Source organism: Delphinus delphis, chromosome 4, assembly GCF_949987515.2.
Source record: "Delphinus delphis chromosome 4, mDelDel1.2, whole genome shotgun sequence".
NCBI classification, from domain to species: Eukaryota; Metazoa; Chordata; class Mammalia; order Artiodactyla; family Delphinidae; genus Delphinus; species Delphinus delphis.
This window is the reverse complement of record NC_082686.1, coordinates 75,947,792-75,973,890: the sequence shown is the minus strand read 5'-3', so window position 1 is coordinate 75,973,890 and position 26,099 is coordinate 75,947,792. Positions and strand designations below refer to the sequence as shown.

General features: G+C 36.3%; 1 protein-coding gene across 3 annotated transcripts in view; it reads right to left on the bottom strand.

Annotated features, from left to right (window-relative positions):
- The window catches only part of FGF12 (fibroblast growth factor 12), a 554,165-nt gene that overhangs the window by 167,846 nt on the left and 360,220 nt on the right, over nucleotides 1-26,099 (bottom strand). For all 3 annotated transcript variants that reach the window (XM_060010936.1, XM_060010935.2, XM_060010934.1), the window contains one exon: nucleotides 25,101-25,211. In XM_060010936.1, coding sequence (XP_059866919.1) covers nucleotides 25,101-25,211 — 111 coding nt within the window. The remainder of the gene's footprint in view (nucleotides 1-25,100; nucleotides 25,212-26,099) is intronic.

Below are 26,099 nucleotides of genomic sequence, written 5' to 3'. Positions count from 1 at the left end.
GGGCAGGAAGTGGCTCTTCAGGGTAGTGTATGTATATAGGAATGGACTGCCAGATTGAAGGATTTGATTCATGTTGGGCAGGAATGGGAAAGAACACCATGTAGACAAAGTAGGGATAAATAACTGAGAGTTTGTCACTCCAGTCTTACAGATCTAGACTTTACCAAATGGGCAACAAGAAGTGTGGCATATGTAAAGATTAAAGCAGCAACACAGATTACAAAAAAGTGGGAGAGATTTGTAGACAAAGTGGTTTCTAAACTCACCACTGAGAAACGACATGCCTTTGAGCCACTCATTTAACCTCTCTGCTTTAGTTTTCCTGTCTGTAGAATGGGCATAATAATCCTTACTGCACAGAGTTGACAGAAGAATCAAATGCATTATCATGTTCTTGAAAGTGTTTCATAAGCAGAGATGTGTTCTCTCTATATGAGTTATCTGTCATTAATATATGATTCTTCTGTTTGTCAAATAAGGTTACCAAAGGGTCTGATGTAAACCGACATATCACCTGACTAATATCTATTGATTCAGAAGATTGCTTAATACTTTTAAAATAATACTTTACCTTTGTGCAACACAATTTTCAGTGTTGATAAATCCATCATTGTATTTGACCCTCAACCACAAACACGATGAAGAATTTAGGACAGAATGATTATTCTAATTTTTAGAAGGGTAAACAGATTCAGAGAGGTAACCCAGGTGGAAGTGCAACTGACCAAAGGTTTTCTGGCTCGCTAATGTGGTTATCTGCCCCAAATATCCTATTTCCTCCTCCTTCCCTTTCAAGTTTAATTTCCCCTAATAGTCATTCTCACCTTCTCAAAAAGTAATAGACGATTTAGCTACATCTCTGTGCATATCCTGCGGCTAACTGTGGCTATGGACTCAGTACTGACCAATGAAATGTAGGCAGAAAGGTCTCTGTACTCTTGAAGATCCTTTCCTTAAAGACAACTGGCCTTTGCCCTCTTCCCTACCCTTTGCCTTACTGCTGTTTGGAGGGGGATGAGTTGAGGTGGCTGGATGATCTCAGGGCATGAAAACAAGGGCTTCCCCCTGAGCGAGTGATGGCAGGTGAGCTGGAAAGAGTGGGGTCTTCCCTGAGGACCTTGTGGAGCAATGGCACCAGTCTAGCTTCCAATTACGTAGGTCTGGCTTTTATGTGAGAAAAATAAGTCCTTGTTGTTTTAGTCTGTGCAACGCTGAGCCAACCCTGATCCTAACTGACAGAAATTGCTGACGAAAGCAGAGTTAACACGTAAGGTACAAACATGTTAGGTACTTATATATTGTAAATAAATGTAACCATTGGAAAATATCAAGTTCGATGATGATTCTTATGAAAAAGAGTAATGAAATCCAAAATTGTACATAACGTCTTTCTAAATAAAGATTTTCCAGGACAAATGCTAAGAACATTGGTTCATTTACCTAAAACAGGGGTAAAAGAAGCAACTATAAAGCTTTTCTTATCTGAGAAAAGTGAGAAAGCTACGAAAGCTAGGCAGGGACCAAAACAAGAAACCTGTGTGAAAGTTTTATAGAAACCATAAGGTGATGATGGCTTTTAGATGGCATGCTTTGGGAGATTTAGCAAGTCCATTAAAAACAAAATCAGTAAACAATTTGGAATAAGAGTTTTTAGCGGTAAAAGCTAAAAGCTATTGTCTTTGGGAGGGTCTGCAACTGCCTCCTAAAATCTTGAAAAATGGCAAATGACTTACCCTTATCTATTATTTATCTTCCACATAGCACACTGGCTCTAGTCCTTTGTTACGGCATTGACAATTCCTCCTGAATCTCCAGTCTTCCTCTCCATCCTCAAAGCCACTGGCCTAACTCATAGGAACTGGGCCACACCATTCTTCCATGCATCTACTCATGCCACTTCCCTGCTAACAGTTCCCTGCTTGATAGCTCTAGTGAATACTCATTGTCTACAAGATAGATCCAAAGCCTTTACTCTGACCCTCAATGCCCTTTAGCACCTAGCTGTAAACCACACTTCCAGTTTATCACCTATCACTCATTCCATTCACCATAAGCAGCTTCATAGAGCTTTTTGCTATGTTCTAAGTTTCCCCCTTGATCTTAACTAGACTGGATTTATTATTCGTTTGGAAAGCCTATCTTCCCTATTTAACTGAACCACAAATCTTATCCAGATCCTTCAGAGACAGTTGTTTCTTTTTCCATAATTATTTATTTCATGGGCATATCTCTGTTATGGTATTCGGAACATGGTATTATAATTATTGTTTACGCATCTGTCGCCATCCTTAAGGACTCTTGAGGGTAAGTCTCTGCAATGTCTACCCCAGTTCTATGTACATATCTTATATTCAATAAATGTTATTGATTATAAGGGTCATGAAAAGACACATTATTTCTAGGAACATTGTCTCTAGGAAAAAGTTGCTTTTTAAGATAAAAAGAAAATTAAAAACTTAAACATCTCAGCCCAATATTCAAGGTTATGTACATATAGTCACAGCATACATTTCTGCTCCATTGCACTACTCACTCTAATATATTTATTTACTGCCTCTAGTAATTTGATCTTCTTCTTCCTACCTTTTAACTTCATGTTTTTGCTTACTTCACTGCCTCTGCTTGCAATGTCACTCTCCCCATATCGTCATGCCGAAACCCCTCCCATGCTTGAATGAAATACCAAGTGCCTTCTCTCACTTCTCAGTTCCCCTACTCCTAGATTTATACTGTATTTATCACAATTTTTAATTTTCCTTAAAAAATATTTTTTCTTTCGCAATCACAACTAGTTTATAAGCTCTCCAAGGTAAGGATCACACCTAAACCACACTTGTATAACTTGGAGAAAAGGAAAAAGCTGGGGAGGAAGAAAGAAAGAGAGAAACAGAGAGAGATTAAGAGAGAGAATAAGCAGGATAGTAGTACATATTCTGCTTATATTCAGGATTCAGGATCCCAGTAAACATTTGGTGAATAAAGGCTACAATTATAAGCCAAATAAGAATCCAAGCATCTAATCTGACATTTAAGCATCTTCTCAATCTTGTTCTTTCCAAAACGAGTATTTCATTCTAAATCTTACGTAAATCTGACTCATATTTAAAAATGAAATAACGGAATTGGTGCTGTTGAGGTCTGTAACAAACTCAATCACTGAACCACATGGAAAAAGTTAAGAAAAAAGGTAATAAAGGGAAATGGTAGTTTATTCAACAAATGGTGTTAGGAAAACTGGATATCCGCATCCAAAAGAATGAAATTGGACCCTTATTTTATATCATACTCAAAAATCAACTCAAAATGGATTGTAGATCTAAACATAAACCTGAAACTGTGAAACTGTAAAACTCGTAGGAAAAAAACATAGAGGAAAACCTTCTTGACATTGATCTTTGGAGTGATTTCTTGGATATGACACCAGAAGCATAGGCAACACAAGCAAAAATAAACAAGTGGGACTACATCAAACTTAAAGCTTCTGCACAACAAAGGAAACAATCAACAGAATGAAAAGGCAACCTAAAGAATGGGAGGAAATATCTGCAAACCATACATCTGATAAGGAGTTAATATCCTAAATATACAACTCAGTAGCAAAACCCACAGATAACCCAATTTAAAAGGGCCAAAAGACTTGAACAGACATTTCTCCAAAGATGATATACAAATCATGAGTAAGTACATGAAAAATGCTCAACATCACTAATCATCAGGGAAATGCAAATCAAAACTACAATGAGATATCGCCTGATACCTGTTAGAAAGACCACTATTAAAAAAAAAGATAACAAATGTTAATGAGGATGCAGATAAATTGAAAACTTTGTGCACTATTGGTAGGAATGTAAAATGGTGCAGCTATTATGGAAAACAATATGGAGGTTCCTCAAAAAATTAGATATAGAACCACCTATGATCTAGCAAACCCACTACTGACATATATCCCAAAGAACTGAAATCAGGATCTCGAGACTATATCTGTCCTCTTATGTTCATTGCAGCCTTATTCACAATAGCCCAAATATGGCAACAACTTAAATGTCCATGGATGGATGGGTGGATAAAGAAAATATGGTATATACTTATAACGGAATGTTAGCATTTAAAAAGAAAAAAATCCTGTCATATGTAACAACATGGCTGAACCTGCAGGATACTTTGCTAAGTGAAAAAAGCCTGTCCCACAAAAACAAGTACTGCATTATCCCCATTATATGAGTAAATAAAATAATCAAACTCATGAAAGCAGACCGTAGAATGGTGGTTGTCAGGAGCTAGAGGGAGGAAGAAATGGATAATTGTTGTTAAATGGGTATAAAGTTTCAGTTATTCAAGAAGAATAAATTCTAGAGATCTGTTGTAAAACATAGTACCTACAGTTACTAATATTATATTGTCTACTTAAAAAATCTGTTAAGAGAGTAGATCCCATGTTAAGTGTTCTTACTAAAAAAAAAAGCAAAGGGGATTTCATGGGTGTATGCATTATGTCCAAACTCATCAAATTGCATACATTAAACATTCAGGTATTTTTGATATGTCAGTTATACTTCAGTAAGGTTGCTTTTTTTTTTAAAGTAATGAAGGAAATGGTAGATGAATTGCATTGATACACCCAGTTCTCCACTTCTCCCTGTATCTGTGCTTTGCATATAAACTTGCAATTCTCTGAAAGGATATTCTGCCCTATCCCTTGATACTGGGCTGAGCCATGTGACTTGTTTTGGCCAATAGGATGTCAGCCAATGCAAGCAGTCTTGAAAAAGAGCTCAGGTTGGCTTGTTTATGCTTTTCCCCTCTGCCACGGCATTGAGAAGAACATGCACAGACTAACCCACAGGTCCCAGGTAAAGGATGTAAGACACCTAGATAACAACAGAGTGGCCTCGGTAATCCATCCAACACCATTCTAGATTAATTGATTGATAGCTGACCCCTAGATATGTAAGCCAGACAAGATCAGTAGAGTTGCTTAGCTAACCACCCCAGACACATGAGACAAATACTTGCTGACACATGCAAATGGGGCTATGTGATTGTTGGGTACATAGCATTATTGTAGTAATATATAAAATGAATAGCAAATTATTCACTGGGGGACCTGGGTGGTGGATTTGAAATTTCCTGAAATCTTATAAAAAAAATTCTCAAATTTGATAACAATCCTCAATAGGTACCTGAAATGATTATGAGCTGTGAAGCTAAGTAAACTTTTATAAATTAAAAAATAATAATAATAAAAGGCCAATGTTGATTACTCATGCTACAGGAAGGACTGAATTATTTTTCTACAGATAACGTATTATAAAATATGAAAAGATGTTCAAAGATTATACAAACAAAATAATGGGAAAGAAATACATAGACTTGTACACATCAAGTAATTAATTAAAATATTTTATTACTTCCCTGGATTTTATAATCCTTGTGATAGGTTTCAGCTCTTTAAAATTTAATCTTTTATGATTTATTTTCTCACTCTACTCATTTTTGTACCTAAGTTTCATTTCACTGTTATATATATTTTTTATTTTTTCAAAGGGGATGCCCCAAATTGTATAAGTTTTAGGACCTACAAAATTTAAGTCAGTCTCAGGTTGAAATTTAAATGGAAGAAGAGAATGAAAGAAAAAACTAATAAGAAAGGAAAAACTGAAGCGATTATACTCCTTCAATGCCTACTTTATTTTTCAGGCATCATGGTAGGCATTTTGACATGTAAAATGTCATTTTAAAAATAAACTAGGGAATTCCCTGATGGTGCAGCAGTTGGGTGTCCGCCTGCCAATGCAGGGGACATTGGTTCGATCCCTGGTCCGGGAGGATCCCACATGCCGCGGAGCAACTAAGCCCGTGCACCACAACTACTGAGCCTGCGCTCTAGAGCCTGTGAGCTACAACTACTGAGCCCACATGCCACAACTACTGAAGCCCACGAGTCTAGAGCCTGTGCTCCACAACAAGAGAAGCCACCTCAATGAGAAGCCTGCGCACCGCAATGAAGAGTAGCCGAGTAGCTCCCACTCACCGCAACTAGAGAAAGCCCGTGCACAGCAATGAAGACCCAACACAGCCAAAAATAAATAAATAAATAAATTTTTAAAAAGAAATAAATAAACTAAATTGACTATTTGGCTTTATTTCAGGATATAAAAAGCCCTAATTTGAGGGCAGTGCGGGTACAAAGTAAAAAAAGAAGGGAATGAAAAGTGCCATCCAAAACTTTGAAGTAAGTTTCCACGGCCTTAGCAGAACCCTCAGACAACTCCTTGTAAATATCTCTATTCAAAAGTCATTTATTCTTTCCTTAAATATTTACTGAGCACTTAGTATAGGTCACATGGCATGCTTAGGCTAGGAAAATAGTGACATATTCAACAGATATGGTCCCTGAGGAATACACCTTCATCTGTAAATCTCCCTGAGGCTCCCACTATTCTGTGGGCAAGCTGATGGCACAGGAAACTTTTATTATCCTCATTGCCTAGCAACGAGGTCTTAGAAGCATCTTGGTCTTAGAAGCTACTATTCAATAATTGCCAAATAAATAAATGATTCAGCAGTGGTTTCTCTTTAAGCTCGCTTATTCATAGCTTTTCTAGATCATATTTCCATACTTAAGCATGTAAGAAAAAATCAAAGATAATATTTACCACATATGGAATGTATTTAAATATGGAATCTAAAGGGAAAGCCAGAAAACCTGCATGACACAAAGTTTGAGAGGGCAGGAGCATAGGATGCATAGGGCTGGTGTGTGTGTGCATGTGTAGGGTGATGCATCTTTTTGAGAAAACGAAGAGGAAGGGAAGATTTGAGGGAATCTATTACAACCAAGATACTGGTCATCTCATAAAATTATATTGGACTAGAAAAAAGTACTTTGTAAGAAATGCTGGTTTTTTTTTTTTTTTTGGAACAACTCTGTGGGCTAGGTCCTTTTCTTTTTTAATTTTTAATTTTTGGAACAACTCTGTGAGCTAGGTCCTTTTCTTTACTTTTCATTTTTTTGTTGATGTATAGTATTATGTAAGTTATAGGTATACAACATAGTGATTCACAATTTTTAAAGTTTATACTCCATTTATAGTTACTACAAAATACTGGCTACGTTCCTTGTATTGTGCAATACTTCCTTGTAGCTGATTTATTTTATACTTAGTAGTTTGTACCTCTTAATCCCCTACCCCTATCTTGCCCCTCCCCGCTTCTGTCTCCCCACTAGTAATCACTAGTTTTTCTCTATATCTGTGAGTCTGTTTCGTTTTTTGTTGTTGTTATATTCACTAGTTTATTTTTTACATTCCACATATAAGTGATATCATACAGTATTTGTCTGTCTGTTAAGTGAAATAAAGCGCTGTGTTCTTATTCAACTTAATTTTGATCTGCCTATTATCCATACAAGTTATCCCAGTGACAAAAAGGTAACAATCCAAAACACATCAGAAAGCACTTAATGTTACAACCAAAGAAGATGCAAAGAAGAAAGAGAAGAGGAAGAGAAATAGGGAGGGAGGGAGAGAAAAGTTCATTACAAATTCTTCTTTACAACAGGTAAATCCAGTATCCTCTCAAGTAACTTCTAACTTCTTATTGCTTGTAAAAATGTACAGATATAAAAGAGTACTGGGTTGAATTTGCAGAATGTGCAGAGAAAAAGACGCGTTTTATAACCCATTAAAAACCCAAATAAATTTATAGTGGAAGATACTGAGATAAAACAGAGATATTTGGGTTTATAATCTGTGCATTCTCAATATCAGACTGTCTTGAAAATTCACACCATTTTCCACACTTCAAAATGTTCTCAATAAAGATGTTTTGTTAGAGTGTAAGTAATATCATATCCTACAAAATCTTAACCTAAAATTAAGTTGGTACCAGGTTATTTTCACCTATAATCCTATAGTCTCTTACAATAACACGTGTAATTATAATATTTACAATTATTTTTGTAGATCACTCAACTGGTTTTCCATTAGTTATGAAATTAGTATTTATTTCTGGCATTTATTTATCATTTAATAAGGTCAATTCTCCTCCCCTCCCCATTTTCAATAGGAAAATGTTATTATTGAATAGTCAGCAAACTAGGAGATAGTCTGAGCTCTTAAATCCTCCAACACAAAAGCAGTTACTTAAATTATGGTACAATGGAGTATTCACTCAGACAAATTAATTATTCACTCATCCTAATTCCACAGCATTCCATACACAGCACTTATCACATTGCTTTTTCATATTTATGTCTTTGCCTGAGTCTCCCTGCAAAGTAGGAATTCTTCAAAAGTATGAAATTACGTTTCTTTTTCATCCAGAGTGCATTGCACAGTAGAAGCTAAAATACTTGTGATCATCAAATTTAACCTCGAAAACACCATTTCTTACAGAAATTAAGGGAAAGATGTAATTGTCCCTACTTCTTTAGCTTTAAGTCAAGAAAACAAGACCACGGTGAGGACTAAACTTCAGTCCAAAAGGCACAGCTCTAGTTCACGAGCCCTAGTTCTAACACGACAGCTTTATGACCTTGATGATTTGAAGTAATGTAACCTCCCTGAGCCTTCATGTCTACTCTGAATGTTTCACTGAGTTACTATGCAAATCAATTAAGATAATAATTTTCTTAAAAACTTGCTATTAAACTATAAAAGTAAAATACAAGGTATTATTGGTATTGGTAATGGCATTGTTATTAAACCTCCAAATCTAGAGCTTTCATAATAGGGGCAAGGGTCGTGGATGCCTGGGTCATCACTATCTCATAATTTAACTTAAACTTCTTAAAATGTCATGGGAGAAAAAAAATGTATTTCATTTTATATATGTAAGATCCAGTAAGCTAAAATAACCATATATTTAAAATAAAATGTAAAAATTGACATACTTTAGCCTATGTTGATTCAGTGCTTTCAGTCAGCGTGCCTTATTTTGTAAACAATTGGTCCAATAGTTCAACTGTCTGACTTATTTTGCCCACTGAACTTACTGACTTATGGAACTGATTAGTAGTTTGGGGCTTAGAAACTTAAATTTTTTCTTCCAAGCATTGGCTGATAGCAAACATTGCGGATTTTCAACTTAGCGAAAATGAACAACGTGATGATCCCTTTCTTTGACAGGAGCTAGTAGAAATATTTGCCTTAGCTTTGGTAGAAATGCCACCACTGGCTTTTAATCCTGATATTATCATATTACCTTTCCTGTGTTACTTCAAAGATGTTCAAAAACTTGCATAATTAACAAGTCAATTCAATGTGATTCTTTTTTTCATTAAGGTGAAAAATGAAGCATATCACTATTGATAATGAAAGCAAATGCCTGTCATCACTCATCTGCTGCAAACTATTTGTCTTATACAGAAGACTCATCTCACATTCCATTTGAAGAATTCAGTGAACAGCACAGGTGTCACTCCATAAGATCAATGGGCAAAAACATCCTCCAAGAAATCTCGGCATGTTTTGAAGATTTTAGATTTGTATCTTCTACAAATCTTCCATCAAACACTATGTTGCCAAAACTGACACTATGGCCTATTAGGTTTATTCATGAATTCATCACCTGTATTCCAGGCACTGCAGTGGTGTAAAAGGCATGGTACCTGCCATCATGATCATGAAAGTCTAAAATAGAAAAAAATAACTGCACACGTGTACTCTGCCTCCATCTTTACATATGGGGGCACTGAATTCAGCTCAGAAATGTGGTTTTGCCAGAGTCATGAAGTCAGCCAAGGAAGGTACACTTAGGTGCTGAGGGCTGTAAGGCTATATAATATTGTTGCCCTTAAGAAATATAAGAGAACTTCTAGTAACCACAACCTAAATAGTTGTAAAGAAAGAAAAAAATGAAACTATAATAAATAAATTTGGAAGCCTTAAAAGAATTTTTGCAGCCAAGCAGAAATGCCCCACCCAGAAAATATAAAACCTTTAGTTTTTAATCAAAATTACACACAGACAACACAAGTTAACTTGCTTGAGATGGTTTAGGTATGTTCAACCAAAGCTTTACATTTCATTATCACTAATTACCAAAACAAGAAAGCACTTTTGAAAATTTATGCATGTAATATGGATGAGCAATTATATATTTAAAGTGTGGAAAGCCAGTGAAAAAGCCACAAAGGAAACATTCATGATTCCATTCAATTTACATTGTCATTGACACTCAAATGTTATATTTACTGATCCCAATGAATATATACATATGTGGTATATGTATATTCATTCCAAAAGTATTAAGTGGATCTATAGAAATAAATGTGTTCAGATATTTTTAGAAATAGAGGAAAAAATTTGAAAAATAAGATGATGATTCTGTCGTTACTCTTCTCTATCTTAAAATCTCTTTTAGCCCATCACTACTATAATCCCACCACATTTCACCTATTACTCTATTGCAATGTTCAGTAACTTTCATTGGTCCCCCACATCCTAAAATGTAAACTTTAAACTCCCCTACGTGTCAGTTAAGGCACTCTAAAATGTGGTCCCTTTGACACTTCCATGTAATCTCTTTGCTTCATCCAAATTAGCTCATTTTTCCCCAACATGGCAGGAACTTTCTCCACTAGGTGATTTTGTGCCTCCTTATCTGAAATGCAGTTCTCCTAATCTTAGCTTACATATTTTGTTCCTATTCTTCAAGATTCAGTTTAAAATCCACCTTCTCTGAGCACTATGGCTTTTGGGGATTGCTCCCATCTCCGGAATCTGGTGATTTTCTAATCATTTGGCAGTACCAGTGCTACCTTGCATTATTAAATTTTGTTTTACATACACGTTCAACCTCGTCTACTATCCTGGGAGCAGCTAGAAAGCAGAAATTGTACTGCAGTCATCTTTGTAACCCAGTAACTAGAACCCAGTTGGTCCTCAGTATGTTGGAGTTAATGAAGATGAGGCATGCGCACGGCAGGCATCCATGAAACTCCAGTCATTTTTTTGTAGCTGCCTGAAGCTATGTCTTAAGAAGTCATTTGAGGCTCGGCCGCAAGAAATGTTGTGAGAATTTACTGACATCTGTTGTAGACCCAGGAGGGGCCATTTATTTGTCATCTCCATCTCGAGGGCCTCCTTGTACAATAAAATATCATGGAATATTCCATACCAGGACAGCAATGATATGCACTGTATTTAAAACAAATATCTTATTGTATAACTCTGTCTCAAACATTTTTGCTGCATATTACAACCTCTGGAGGAGTTTGCTTTTCTTTTTTTAAAATTCTGATGCCCGGTCCATACCCATGCCAACTGAATAGAAGTCTTCAGAATTAAACCTAGGCACCAGTATTTTTTAACCACTTCAGATGATTCCAACATGCAGCATTGTTAAAAAAAGCTCCCAGGTGATGTCATTGCATAGCAAATCTTACCAGTCCATAGACCAAAGGTAGGTGTGGCCAGTATTGGCATCTCCTACAGCCTATCAGAAAGGCAGAATCTCAAGTCCCATCCAAGAGCCACTTAATCAAAATTTGCGGTTCAACAAGATCCCTAGATGATCACTATGCACTTGAGGTTTGAGAAGTACTGCTCTAGAGAGTGGTTCTCAAAGTGTGGTCTTGTGAACATGTTAGAAACACAAACACTCTGGCCCTTCCTCCAGACCTACTGAATCACACATTCTGGGGTTAAGGCCCCCAGATCAGTAGTTTAACAAGTCCTCCAGGTGATTCTAATGCAGACTAAATTATAAGAAGCAATTTTCTAGAAGAAATCACTGTTCTTACACTTGAGTGCACTTTGGAATCATCTGTGTGATTTTAAATGAATACTGATGCCTGGGTTCCATCCTCAGAGAGTCTGACTTTATTGATCTGGGCCTCAAGTTTTTTAAAAGCTATCAAGGTGATTCTAATGTGCAAAAATTTTGGAGTCATTGTTCTAGAGGACTTGGATATAGGTGGGAGGTGGACTGTCTTCCCTTGCATCTTAATAGGACTTTCCCTTCTCAGATTATCAGAAGAATCCAAGGACTGAGGACAGATATGTAACTGGATTCATTCCACTGCCCTCACCCCTGAGGGAAATTCCAAGTACAGTGGGGTTTAATCCTATTTAAATTAGACTTTGATCAAATTCCCCCAAAGATGGGAAGGCTGGGTCCAGGACCTAGATGAGCAATGAAACTGTAGATGAGGTTCCAAAAAGGCTGTTACACAGTTCCTCAAAGCTCTGCTCAAGTCCTACATTTTCCCTGAAATTACTCTGGATCATACTTCAGGTAGCATAGATTTCTCCTCTCTAGACTTTCCAAAGCACTTCCTTTCAAGAGGGTAAATTTGATATTACATACTTGAAGTCTTTACGTATAATTCCCATTTTGCAGATGACAAGCTATGGTTTCAAAGTGCTAAGCAAATTGCCCATGTTTATGCAGCTGTTAAATGGAGAAATGCATATTAATATCCATAACTGTCTGTCTCTGAAATCCTATGGACTGTGCACAACACCACACTGCTTTTCCACATATCAGGACTGATCCCTGGAACATACAAAAGCAACAATAAAAATGATGTCTCTGCCAATATCTAAGTAAGAGGAAGCAAAGAGAGGCTTTCTTTAGGACATTTAAAAAAATTCAATTATAATACTATGGAGTGGGCCTAGTAATGTTATACAGACATATTTTGACATGGGTGTGTGCTCCACATTCTGTCTCAGTGTCAGGGAAAGCAGATGTACCAAGTGCAACTTCACTAGATCCTGGCAGGATGCCTACTCAGTACCACTCTATCTATCTAGGCTACTGAATAATACATGGAAATATATATACACACACAAACACACACAGCCTACACACCTCAAACTTCCCAAGTCAGATATAGTTAAAAGGCAACCAGATTATTTAAGATCTTTAAAATTATTGTATAATGGTTTACTATTTCAAAAAAAGTTTTAATTTATAGTTGAAATACGTTGAACATATTGAAGAAAAATCCTCTCAAGTTCAATGTTTAGCCAGCAAACCACCATAATATTTTATAAGTAAGTCATATCCCCTTCGTAATACTTTTTTAAAGTGTTGTGAGAAGAATGCAGTGGTATGATTTTTAATGCACTAGGAAATATTAATGAGGAAAGATAAATTAGGTATTCAGCATAAAATGGTAAAGGCATTAACTCTGGAACTAAACTCACTGAGCTCAAATCCTGGGTCTACCTTTTAATATCAGTGTGACCATGGATTAATTATTCAAACTTCCTATGCCTCAGTTTACTGATCTTCAAAGTAGGAATGATTACAGTATCCCCTTTATAGGATGGTTATAATACTTAAACAAGTAAAATTTTCATACTTGTACTAGACACTTTAGCAAGTACTCAGTAAACATTACCTATTATTATCTAATGTGGCCCAAACTCATACATTAAGAAATGATGCTTGGGGTTTCCCTGGTGGCTCAGTGGTTAAGAATCCATCTGCCAACGCAGGGGACACGGGTTCGAGCCCTGGTCCGGGAAGATCCCACATGCCGTGCAGAAACTAAGCCCGTGTGCCACAACTACTGAGCCTGTGCTCTAGAGCTGGTGAGCCACAACTACTGAGCCAGTGTGCCACAACTACTGAAGCCCACATGCCTAGAGACTGTGCTCGGCCATAAGAGAAGCCACCGCAATGAGAAGCCCGTGCACAGCAATGAAGACCCAACGCAGCCATAAATAAATAAATAAAAAGAAATAATGCTTGGCACATAGGTGACCATTTTATTTTTCAAATTCTTCATTGTAAATACATAGTTATTTCGTACTTCAGGATAGGTAGTATGCTCTGGAAAATATTGGTCCACATGAAAATAAAGTTATAATTTATCCCTTGTTTAGTTGGAGGCCATAGACTGAATGCCTAATTGAACCAGCCACATATAACAAATCCCAATTCCATTCATTAAAATCTATTAAGTTTTAGACTGTAGGTAAATCAGTATAATCTCTCAAGCAATAACTTATATAGAGAAAGGAACACAGGTTATGGATATAGTAGAACTGAATTTTTCTTGCTCTGTCTTGAGCAAATCAACTCACTTTCCAGAGCCTCAGAATCAGGTAATTTCAGGGAGATTTTAATAATCTCTAATTCATCACAACTCTAATACCCTTTTCCACTACCTCAAGACCCCCTGGCTGTCGTTTTTTCTTACCCTTAAAGCACCTGAGTGTATATTTTCTTTTTCCTGCAACATAAGCTTAAATTTAGCTGCTGGTCCTAGCTGAATAATAAAAGCAATGGCTCCCTCTCTTCTGCGTAAACATACCATTTACATACTTTCAGAAAATGATGCCTCTGAAATTATCACCATAAATATATATTTGCATAACACTTTGAAGATCTATTTAAAACTGTCTTCTTTTACTATTATTGCTATGGAGTTCACTTTTCCAGGCTAAGCATTCTCAATTTTCCTCCTATTTTCATAATGGAAAATGACTTCCTTATCCATCCTTTAAAGTCTCTTAAACTGTCATTCTCAAAAAGAAAAAAAAAAGCAAATGTGATTTAATTTGCAATAATCCTTCAAGCTAGGAGTTGTTTGACAAAATCATATTCATTTTTGATGAGGCTGTTCTGAGAACTGACTTTTATTCATTTATTCAACAAATATTGAAAACCTAGTATGTGCCTGGCACTATCCCAAGTGTTGGGGATACAACAGTAGAAAATGAAGACAAAGCTCCCTGCCCTGCGGAGCTTATACTCTAATTAAGCTTTTAAATTTAAATGGTAGTCTGATTATACTATTGTTACTATGAATTAAGCTATCCATATCCATTATTAAGTCACTATCCATTATTAAGGCCCTGTTACACGCCAACATAGAGATAACCAGACATGGTCAATGGCCTCAAGAAACTTATAAGTTAAAGAGCGTAGATACATCAATATAGATTAAAGTGCAAAAATACCTTGAGATATATTGTGTATGCAGAGGAAAAAGCAGGATTTCCAGTTAAAAACATCAGGAAAAGTTCTCAAAGACAAAAGGCAATTGATCTTATTTTTAGAGGATGACATTACTACTGGAAAAAAATAACATAAGTAAGTATGAATGAGCTAAATGTGTGGTATATGTAGGGAACATTTTAGTGGAGGTGGGAGATGATAAAATAAATAAGGGGACTTCCCTGGTGGCACAGTGGTTGAGACTCTGCGCTCCCAACGCAGGGGGCCTGGATTCGTTCCCTGGTCAGGGAACTAGATCCCACATGCATGCTGCAACTAAGAGTTTGCATGCCACAACTAAGGAGCCCATGAACTGCAACTAAGGAGCCCGCCTGCCACAACTAAGACCCGGTGCAACCAAATAAACAAATAAGTATGTTTTTTAAATTAAATAAATAAATAAGTGTATTACATAATGGTAAGTGGAGTGAAAAATAAGTCAAATTGCCAAGGGAGAGTGAAATGTTGAAGACAGCAATTGAAATACACATATATGAATCAGAAAAGTCCTCCATGAGAAAAGGTTTCACTTTTGAGTGAGGGAATGAAGAAGATGAGGGAGTGGGCTATTTAGATATTTGGAGGAAGAACATTTTGGAAGATGGGGATAGGAAGGAGCATGATTGGTGTGTTAAAGGAACGGCTAGGAGACTAGTCAAAAGAAAGAGGAGAGAGAACAGCCAGGAGATAATGGGCAGGATTATGTAAAGCCTTATTGGTCATGGGATGAATTTGGCTTTTACCCTTAGTGGTGTGTAGTGAAAGAGACTGAGCAGATAAGTCAGTTTATCTGACCTATTTTAACTGGGTCACTCTGGCTGCTGCGTGGATACTAGACTGAAGGGGGAAAGTCGCCAGCACAAGATTAGTTAGGAAGCTATGGTAATAGTCCGAAGATGAGAATAGCCTGGACTAGGTAGTGACAGCTGGGGTATTGAGAAGTGGTCAAATTCTGTATATATTTTGAAGGTAGAGTAAATGTACTACTGTTTTCAAATTCAATGCAAAAATTATTGCACTATCTGTTCTCACAATTTTGCCCATTTTTTGTAATGTGTTTAAAAGGGAAGTTTCAAAGGTAAAAACAAAAATTATTGCCAATTTATAGGCTTTATAAGTTTCAGATCTGTCAGCAATATTGGAGATGATCTTTTCCAAAATCTCATTTTACAGAATAGAAATCCAAGGAACAGAGAGCCTACATGACTGAAACAAGATCATACAGCTAATTAGCGACAGGACCTAGACTAGAAACCAGGTTATCTGACTCACAGCCCAAGCTACTTTGCCTTATAATTGGTGACATTTAAGTGGTGTATATTCTTCCTTTGAAGTTTTTTGTTTGTTTTTGCTTTGTTTTGTTTTTATTTCATAAACATTGAGGGAGAACCACAGGTATCCCAAGCTCAAGAGTCTTTAGGACACAGGCAGCTAGGAGGAAAATGTGGGAGAAAGTAGGTGCACCCACTGCTTAAATACACTGATTTTTTTTCTGAAGTGTGCCAGCTAAATGAAACGTATCTGCATACGCCCCAGTACGGGATCTTGGAAAATATCCATTGCTGTCCTAGGCAGAAGGGCAAATAAGGACATTATTCCTTATCTACAAAAATGCAGATAAGGAATTGCAGTATAATGTGACTTCTGCAACTGTAAATATACACACGAGGTTCAAACACAGTAGAGTGAAATGAGTAATTAATGTGGAGTTTTGTGTGAGGGAGGGTGGCTGTTGAGGGGGATGGCTGGAGAAGGCTTCACACTGACAAAGGAGATAAGAGCTTTGAAGGGTTCTGAAGGGTAACAGTGATCTATCAGGTGGTAAGATTGGTGAAGTCATTCCAAGCAAAAGGAATTAGCATGTGTAAAACCTCCAAGACATAAAACTATATGGTACAGACTTACTTATATCATTATATACGTTTTTCTATCCTTCCCCAAACCTGTGTTTGATCACATAACCTGTCTAGAATTGAGCTCTGACTCTCTCCAGGAAACACATCAAAATGGAACAGATTCCACACATGTTTGAGATACTAGAAAGTCTGGATTTCAGTATGCTTTTCAGTCTACCTACAGACCTATGCTTTCCCTATTACATCAGGAATCAGGTTCCCATAGAACTAGGTATGACAGTCCCAAGACAGAGATTGCTTCATTAGCAAATGTGAACACTCCAAATCTTGGGTGCAGAGGAACGTGCCCCTTCATACCTCCTGCAGTGCATCAGAATCATCCGGAGGGCTTGTCAAAGCACACACTGCTGAGCCCCAGCCCTGAGGTTCTATCTGATTCAGCACGTCTAGGGCAAGCCTCAAGAATGTGTTCTTCTAACGAGTTTTCAGATGATGCTGATGCTGGTGGTCCAGGGACTGCACACTTTAGGAACCACTAACTTAGAGTACTGCTCCAGACCCTCTAGCTTAAGCACTTTTAAATTCTTTCACATAACAACAGCTACCACCAGTAAGAATTCTACTTCTGGGGCTTCCCTGGTGGTGCAGTGGTTGAGGGTCCACCTGTCAATGCAGGGGACATGGGTTCGTGCCCCGGTCCGGGAAGATCCCACATGCCGCGGAGCAGCTGGGCCCGTGAGCCATGGCCGCTGAGCCTGCGCGTCCAGAGCCTGTGCTCCACAACGGGAGAGGCCCCAACAGTGAGAGGCCCACGTACAGCAAAAAAAAAAAAAAAAAAAAAAAAAGAATTCTACTTCTGTTAAAATGGTCACTGTCTATAAGCTCCTTGCAAACAAGGACTCTTACCCCGACTGATGAGGATAACAACAACAACAACCAACAACATTTAACCAGGTTTTCGGTTTTTATTTTATTTTAAGCATTTTTCATGAATCACCCATTTAATCTACACAACAACCTTGTGATCTAAGTACTATTATTATCCCTACTTAACAAATGAGGGAAGTAAGATGTGAAGAGATTAAATAACTAACTCCAAGGCAAAGAACCTCAAGTCAGGTAGCCTGCATTCCATTCTGGCTCTATCACTTATATGTATGTATGACTCTCCAGATCTTCATATACACCTTGAGAATATCACATAGGGATTTGCAACTGAAGATTTCCTGTCAGTAACATACCTTTCAGAACAAATGATATTTGTGGAAACGGAATCTGTCAATCAGTTTTTCTGAGCATACATTTACTTCTATATGAGAATTAAAGGAAAGGCTATAAAAAGCTTAGAGATTCTCTGTTCCTCTCATTTTGTAAAACCAGAGATTGTATAAATCTGACAAAATTTATGTGACTTGCCCAAGACCGAAGCACTGGTCACCTCACAGAGCCAGGAATAGACTAAAGATAATCTCAGTCCTTAGTTCTAGGAATACACTTGGTAAAGTGGCTCCCATCAGATTCTTAACCACTATGTATATGCATACTTCCTATCAACATGCCCATAAATAGTCATAGCGCAACTAGGAAAAAGGATAATTTCAAATGGCTCATGTTTTACTTTACTAAACAGAGGCGCACATGAGGGCAGAAGTCTTAGGGTCGAAAGGAAATATAAGACATAAAAAGGTACAAAGCCAAGGTTAAAAAAAGTCTGAGGAGTTATTTCCTTATGAACATATGTGAATCGGCAAACTATTCAAGGAAATAATTGGTTCTTGTTCAAGCTTTCCATAAATATTATTTGAAGGAACAGTCTTTAAAATTGAAACACAATCAACAAAAACAAATTTCTAACAAGTGTCCATTACTTTTCTTCTAGCTATGAAAGTCAAAAGGCAATATTTTTTCTTTATTTTTAAAAAATCAAGTGAGGTAACTGCATTCATAAGCTAAGGCTGAATATTAATTTTGTTTTGAAAAGGCATGCCACTGTAAGGGTAACAATATTACACGTACCAAAGTATTGCTCCAGATTATATAAATAAGCCTGCTTAAAGAAAATCAGCAGGATAACACACTCATTTCTTTTTCTTTTCATCCAACTTGTAGGTATGACTTCACGCATACAAATTGTGATATATTCTTAAAGTATAGAAGACACTAGAAGAAAATAATATCCCTATAATTGGATATGGCGTGGCCCTCGCTCACCCATGACTACTATAATGTGTACATCTGAGTAGGTGAAAGAGATGAACTCCATGTCATCTCTTTCACCTAACAAAGGCCCCTTGTTAGGGAGACAGAGCATCTTTATAATTCTTTGCAGCAACCCTTATGTCCTTAATGATTTTCTCCAGCTAACCATTTGGATCATGTTTTTGTTCATCGTTTAGCAATACAGAGCTTCTGTTGGCTTTGGCTGTGTCTATATACTTGTGATTGGTGGTATCAAAACATCATATGTCTGGTATTGTATAGAAAACATAGCTGGATGACTCAATTTTTAAATTTCCAATTGGATTTCTGAAACTCAGATATAGACCTTGTTGAAATATATATTTTTAATGCTGAACTCATGGAGAATTTAATACATTCATAAAATCTGAAGAAACTGTATTTGTACTTAAAACTGGTAGTTAGGAACACAAAATATTAGAGGTCTAGAGTCAAAAGTCAAGAAATAAAATTCTAGATTAATTAAATATGAAGTATAAAAATGAAACAATTCCTTACTAAAACGTGGGAGGTTTTTTTTATAATCTTGGAATGAGTACACTTCTAAATAGGAAAGAAAAGCTGAGGGCATAAAAGCGTATTTAAAATAAAATAAGGCATTGCAAAAAAATTCAGAGGCAAACAACAAAATGAGTAAAGATATTTGAAACTCACATAACAGTGAGCTGATTTTTAAAATATAAACAGATTTCTTGCAAATGATAAAACAGACCCTTAATAGAAACAAATATAAACAGACATTTTATAGGAAAAGAAGTGCAGGTGGCTCATAAACTATATGAACAAGTGCTCAACCTAACTCATAATAAGAAAACTTAAAGTTTATGTTTTTAGGTAGCAAAGAACCAAAAGCCTGATAACACATTGTGTTGACTAGAAGATAAGGAAACGACTAGTCACTCTAAGTGTAAATTTGTATGGTGGAGAGGAAATAGCTCTCTTTCAAAAATATAAAAGCATAAAACCTTGACCCAACAATTCCTCTTCTAAGTATCCATCCTCTAAATATAGTTGCACACACGCAGAATGACTTCTGTACAAGGATATTGTTTATAGAATAGTGTGTATCAGCAAAATATTAGAAAGAACTGAAATGTCCTTCAAGAGGAAACTAGGTTAAATAAAATATCCCATTTAAATATGTCCTAACATGGAAAAGTCTTGTAAATACAACATTTTAAGTTAAGAAAAAGTACTGAACAAGATTAGAAAGAGAGAGAGAGAGAGAGAGAGAGAGAGGGAGAGACATATACAGATATATAATATTGTGTATGTTGTTAATGCACAGACTGCATCTGGAAGAATACGAAGAAATGTGGCCAGGTGGCAGAGAGGGGAGGGACAGAAAATTGCTTTTGACTATGTTAACGTCTTCTAGTCAAAGAAACACATCCACACATCTGTGGTTGAACAAAGTTGGGTTCACTGACTCTCAGCGAGGAGGAAAAATATACACCATGGCAGAACTGGGGTGTCTTAGTAAGGTGTAAGAAAGGACTTCCAGGATTCAGTCTCATGTTAAGTGATTTTTAAGGGGGCTCAAAGAAAGCAGATTTATTCCAAGTTGAATGCTCTTTGGATGCAGGTGTAATTCTATACTTGGCTATCTTAATAATTCTTATCTAGAAGGCAAGAAGAACAGAGCAACATCCTGTTCCTGGTGATGAAGCAGGGTACAGCAATATTTGATCATTTTGTAGTTTGGACAACTTTCTTGTTTTTGTCTGCATTCAGATATGATTACAGAGTGGTCTTGTTTTTGTCCTGATCCATCATGGTCACGGTGGCCTTGCCTGATTTGGTGTCCTGTGAAACTGTTCACATTTGTCCTGCTGGTAGTGCCGAGCCAGCTCTTGGCTGTCAAGAACTGTTTTGTTCTTTTTCAACTGTATATCCTTTTTTGTGCCTTTACAATTCTGTACCATATACTTATCTATTCAAAATAATTTTTAAATGAATCTCAAGACTGAAGGAGACCTTAAAAGTCACTGAGTTCTGAAACTTTCTCAACCACCACCATGTTCTTCCCCTCCCACACTGAAGGGGTTTTTTCATAAACGCTCTACAAGTACCAGTGCAGCACCTGCTTGAATATCTTCAGTTTCACCATTGTATTCATTTGTCAGGCAGCTCGTGCCACAGTGAAATGGCTGTTAATATTTTTGTTCAGAGAAAAAGGCAACAATGCATTTGCATATCTTAATTGTTTTCACCCCAGCATGTTTGACCTCTTCAAATGTATCTTCTCCTATGGAAACTGGTGGAGCAGAATAATTACCTTTCTAATTTTATGTAAAATGTTCCTATTAATACTCTCCAAACTGCTGTTGTCTTTTTTGTGTCAGTGTTCCAACACTGTTTTGCATCTTTGGTATCATTACACTTGCAGAGATTTGTATCTGTTGCTGCTGACAAACCCATTTGGTTTTGTACTCAATTACATGTAATTAGTCTTTTCTTCATGAACAAAAGAACAGGTGTCCTATCAATTCAATCCAAGATACTATGGTAAGGTTGGCTGGACCTAATGATGTCTACTGAACCAAACAGCACACTTCTGACAGATGCTCATAGTAACAAGATTTTTTTTCCAAACAATCAAATGCTTTTACTCCTGCCCACACAAAGTAGAGAAAGAAAAGGCATTTTAACAACTTAGAGGTTTATAATTTTCTATTAAAAAACATGAGTAGAATTTAAATCCTTCTCTGATATTTTTATCTCAATCCACACTCAGAAAATGTAAAAATAAAAATTATTTGTTTTCATGGGATATTTTTAATTAAAATATGTGTGGGGGGATCAGAAGAAAGTACATTAGTCAAAAAACTGGCAAAACCTGAATAAAGTCTATAGCTCAATTTATAGTATTGTACCAAGGTTAATTTCCTGGCTTTGATAATTATACTGTTGTTACATAAAAGTGGTACCCATTAGGGGAAGCTGGGTGAAGAGTACACAGAAATTTCCTGTGTTATTTTGTAATTTTTCTGAAGTCTAACATTATTTCAACAGGAAATGTTAAAAATATTTAGGTGGATAGAATATTTAGCCAATGATCTAGAGAAACTTTTACACATGCACAAGGACACATTCATTCATTCATTTTGATTTTTGTTGAGTGCTTACTATGTACTAATGATCATTCTAGGTTCTAAAGACACAAATGTATAATGGATGGCTAGTGGGAAGCTGCTGCATAGCACAGGGAGATCAGCTTGAGGCTCTGTGATGACCTAGAGGGGTGGTATAGGGAGGGTGGGAGGGAGACACAAGAGGGAGGAGATATGGGGATATATGTATACATATAGCTGATTCACTTTGTTGTACAGCAGAAACTAACACAACATTGTAAAGCATTTATACTCCAACAAAGATGTGAAAAAAAATAATAAAGATACATCAAAGATCAAAACAAAATCTCTTCACTCATGAAACATTCTCCTGCTAGGAAGATCAAAAACAAACAAATAAACTGCAACAATATGCATATCAGGTCATCATAGGAGCTATGACTAGAAAAAAAATACTAGGGTATCAGAATAGGTCAAGGTGAAATGTTTAGTTTTATTAAGGATGGTCAGCGAAGGCCTCTTCAACACGTACAAGAAATATTTTGGCAGCACTATTTGTAATTGCCTTAAAATAGAAATGATAATTATCCACCCAAAAGAGAATGGATAAATATATTTGGGTATGTTCATGCAATGGGATACTTTACAAAAATGAAAATGAATAATATAAAGCAAATATATCACCATTTATGCATCTCACAACCAAAATACTGGGGAAGAAAAATACATAAAAGTTATATATAGTAATGTTCCTCTTATAAAAAGTTTAAAAACATGCAAAATGATGTTATGACGGATGTAAGTATATGCATATATATGTATATATGAAAAAATGTATTTATAAAACTGCACAGAAATAAAAAGTGTCAAATTCAAGATAGTTGTTATGTCTGGTACTGAAGGGAAAAGCAGGACTCCACCAGAAAGAGCACACAAGGGTTTCAAATGTATTGATGTTTTTAACTAAATTTTAAGCCAGGGGTTGGGTATCCAGATGAATTTATCTAAGTCTTATTATTTTGTATATTTGAACTCCTTTTAATACCAACATATCAATAAATGTATGCAGTAGTTTGTCTTAATAAAAAATAAGATATTTTAAAGTTGTGAATTCAGACAGTTTCTAAAAGTTTCTGACAAAATGTAGCACCCTCAGTATGTGTGTTATGCGTAATGCCTCTATATATACGTATATATATTATGCATATGTGTGTATATTTATATGTGGTTGTAGATCTATATTAGCCATTGACCCAGCATCTGCAGAGAAAGCACTTTCAATTATTTTTCTAAAAACATTGAAGGAAGGTATTTTGTTGGTTGACCCCACGCTTTCACCCTCACCTCTCTGCCACTGCCCCGTGATAAACGTCACAGATCCACAGAACAGCTGTCTAGGTAACAGCTGTATCCTGTGGCTACGGCTATTTGGCTCACTTGAGGACTGAATCTATGTTCACCAACTTATAATTTTTCAATCTTTTTTTTAAGTTGGGTGGATGGTTCTGTCTGACAACGGATATTAATATTATCATCTCCAGCCACATCATTTTATAGAAAAAGAAACCAGAACAAGGGATACCCCAGAGATAGTACGGGTGACACAGCTAAGCCACATCCTTGATTCTTTCCACCTATACTTGTAGCTTCACTAAATCTGAATTCAAGTTCACATGCAATAATGAAAATTCTACATGGAGAGGAAAGCATCCTCATTCTTCTGTACTCAGTTAAACCTTAAATCATTTAAAGAATGCATTCCCACAAACATAAAGCAACAATGCAAACCACAATAAACTAATCACCTACTTGGCAGAAAATGGGATGAAATTCTTTATAATAAGATCTTTATTGTAATTCATATTTTGTAATGTGTAACATTAAGTGAACAAAGAATAATTTAGAAGGGGTGGACAAGAGCATTTTCACACTCTAGGGATTGTAGATCTTTCCTGAGATCTTTATTTTTAATTTAAAAGATAGTTCACCGTAAAATATCAGACTTCTTAGATTATCTTATGCAGTTGGGTAGAATGTCAGTCTAACCACAAAATCACCTCCATCAGAAGACAACTCAATTGGATATAGATTTAATGAGCATTTACTATGTGACTAGTACCAAAGATCTAGCAGGGAATACAGACAAACTTTGGGAAACAATATGATGCCCTGTATAATTTTAGAATAACACGAATTTCCCCCCAGGTATCTGTACACGATTATTCAGAAACTGAAAGATATGATGAAAGTGATCATTCTTGGCTCTGAGGCTTGCAATCAAAATTCTTCTGAAATGCAAATATACTCTCTCAGACCTTGATGATTTGTTTAGTTATCAAACTTGTCACCTATATAGTTAAATTACTTAAACATTATTTCCAGGGATATTATCAATAATCTTTTAATGTTTGCATTTTATCTCAAAAAACTATAAACAAAATTGCAGTTCTACCAGTCTTCATTATCTGTTATCATAATATTTTAACATATTTTCCTTTTTAAATCAATAATTTTGTCTTCAATCAAAATAAAACAACATGTAATATAAATATGTATATATTCAATGTTTACCTTGAGAAGTAACTTTGGTCTTCCAGAAATGATGTTCTAACAATTACTATAACATGTTTACTGTTTGGTTCCAGGATTAAAATACCGTTTTGTGCTGGAAGGTCTGCCTTGCTTCTATGAATACTTAACATCATCCTGACTACAAACAGTGGGATGAGAGGAAATTCTTGTCCACTGACCAGTCAGAACTCCTTCAAGCCTCCTACCTTCTTATTGAGTACATAATCTCTGTCCCTTACGGTCTCCTGGCTATAGGGAATCATAGCAAGAAGGATAAAGGAAAAGACACCAGCTTACTAGTAGTTCAATAGTTCCAAAGGTAGCCTGGCCATGCTTTAAGTCTAAGATACACTGGGCCATACATTTGATTGTAATTAGATTGCAAGAAGCTAATATGCCTTACTGTAGTCACTGTTTTCGTCCTTGGTCCCATCAATGGTACCATCTGGGTGCATCTGCAGGAAATATCCCTGCTGGCTGAATAACCTTGTCACAATTCCTTTCAGCTGGGGTTCTGCAGAACAAAATGAAATGATTATTGAAATTTTTTTTTAATACACACTTGCAAATTGTCAAAAACGTTCCTGAAGTAAATGCATAAATGTCAATGGTTTAAATATTGAAATAACTATTTGAAAAGAAGGCATTTTAGTAACATATCTGTACTTTTTTTTCTTTCTAGAGGCAGATCAATAAATCTCTGCAACAGTAAACCAAATGTAAATGAGTAACAGCTAATTATGATTAGAAAATACAGAGGTGTGCTAAAAAATGAATTATGTCTCTCCCTCCTGCATCTAGTGTCTGCCTGCAAGATGCCGCTAAGTTTGTGGTCCCATTCCAGAATCACTGTTCAGACCAAACAGCCAGTGTAATTGCTAAGCTTTCAGCAGTCACAGTCAATTCCGGGAAGACTTCTATTTCTGCTGAATGACAACTCTCTATCTATGTTTCCTGGGTTTTGAAATTCTGATCAAATTCAGGCTTGGTTGAGAACCACAGGAAAAAGCCAAACCCCCATGGCCATGAGATGTCACTGGAAAGTATGTAGAAACAGATTTCACCTTCAGTAAATACTTCAACCGAGTGAGCCCCAATACTACAAAAGTCATTTTTCCAGCACACGCAAAAAGATCAAGCCATGCATATTTCTGTATTTCAAACCAGAAGTGGTCTTCAGCTTTTAAAAACACCCTACACACTAATACCATCAAACTGATCTTTGTATACCACATTTGAATTTTTGTATAGCAGCTAACATAAATATTTAAAGCTTTCTCACTGTGGTACTAGCTGCCAGCAACAATCTATTTTCTACAGAATTACCACCATTCTTTTTTTTTTTTAACATCTTTATTGGAGTATAATTGCTTTACAATGGTGTGTTACTTTCTGCTTTATA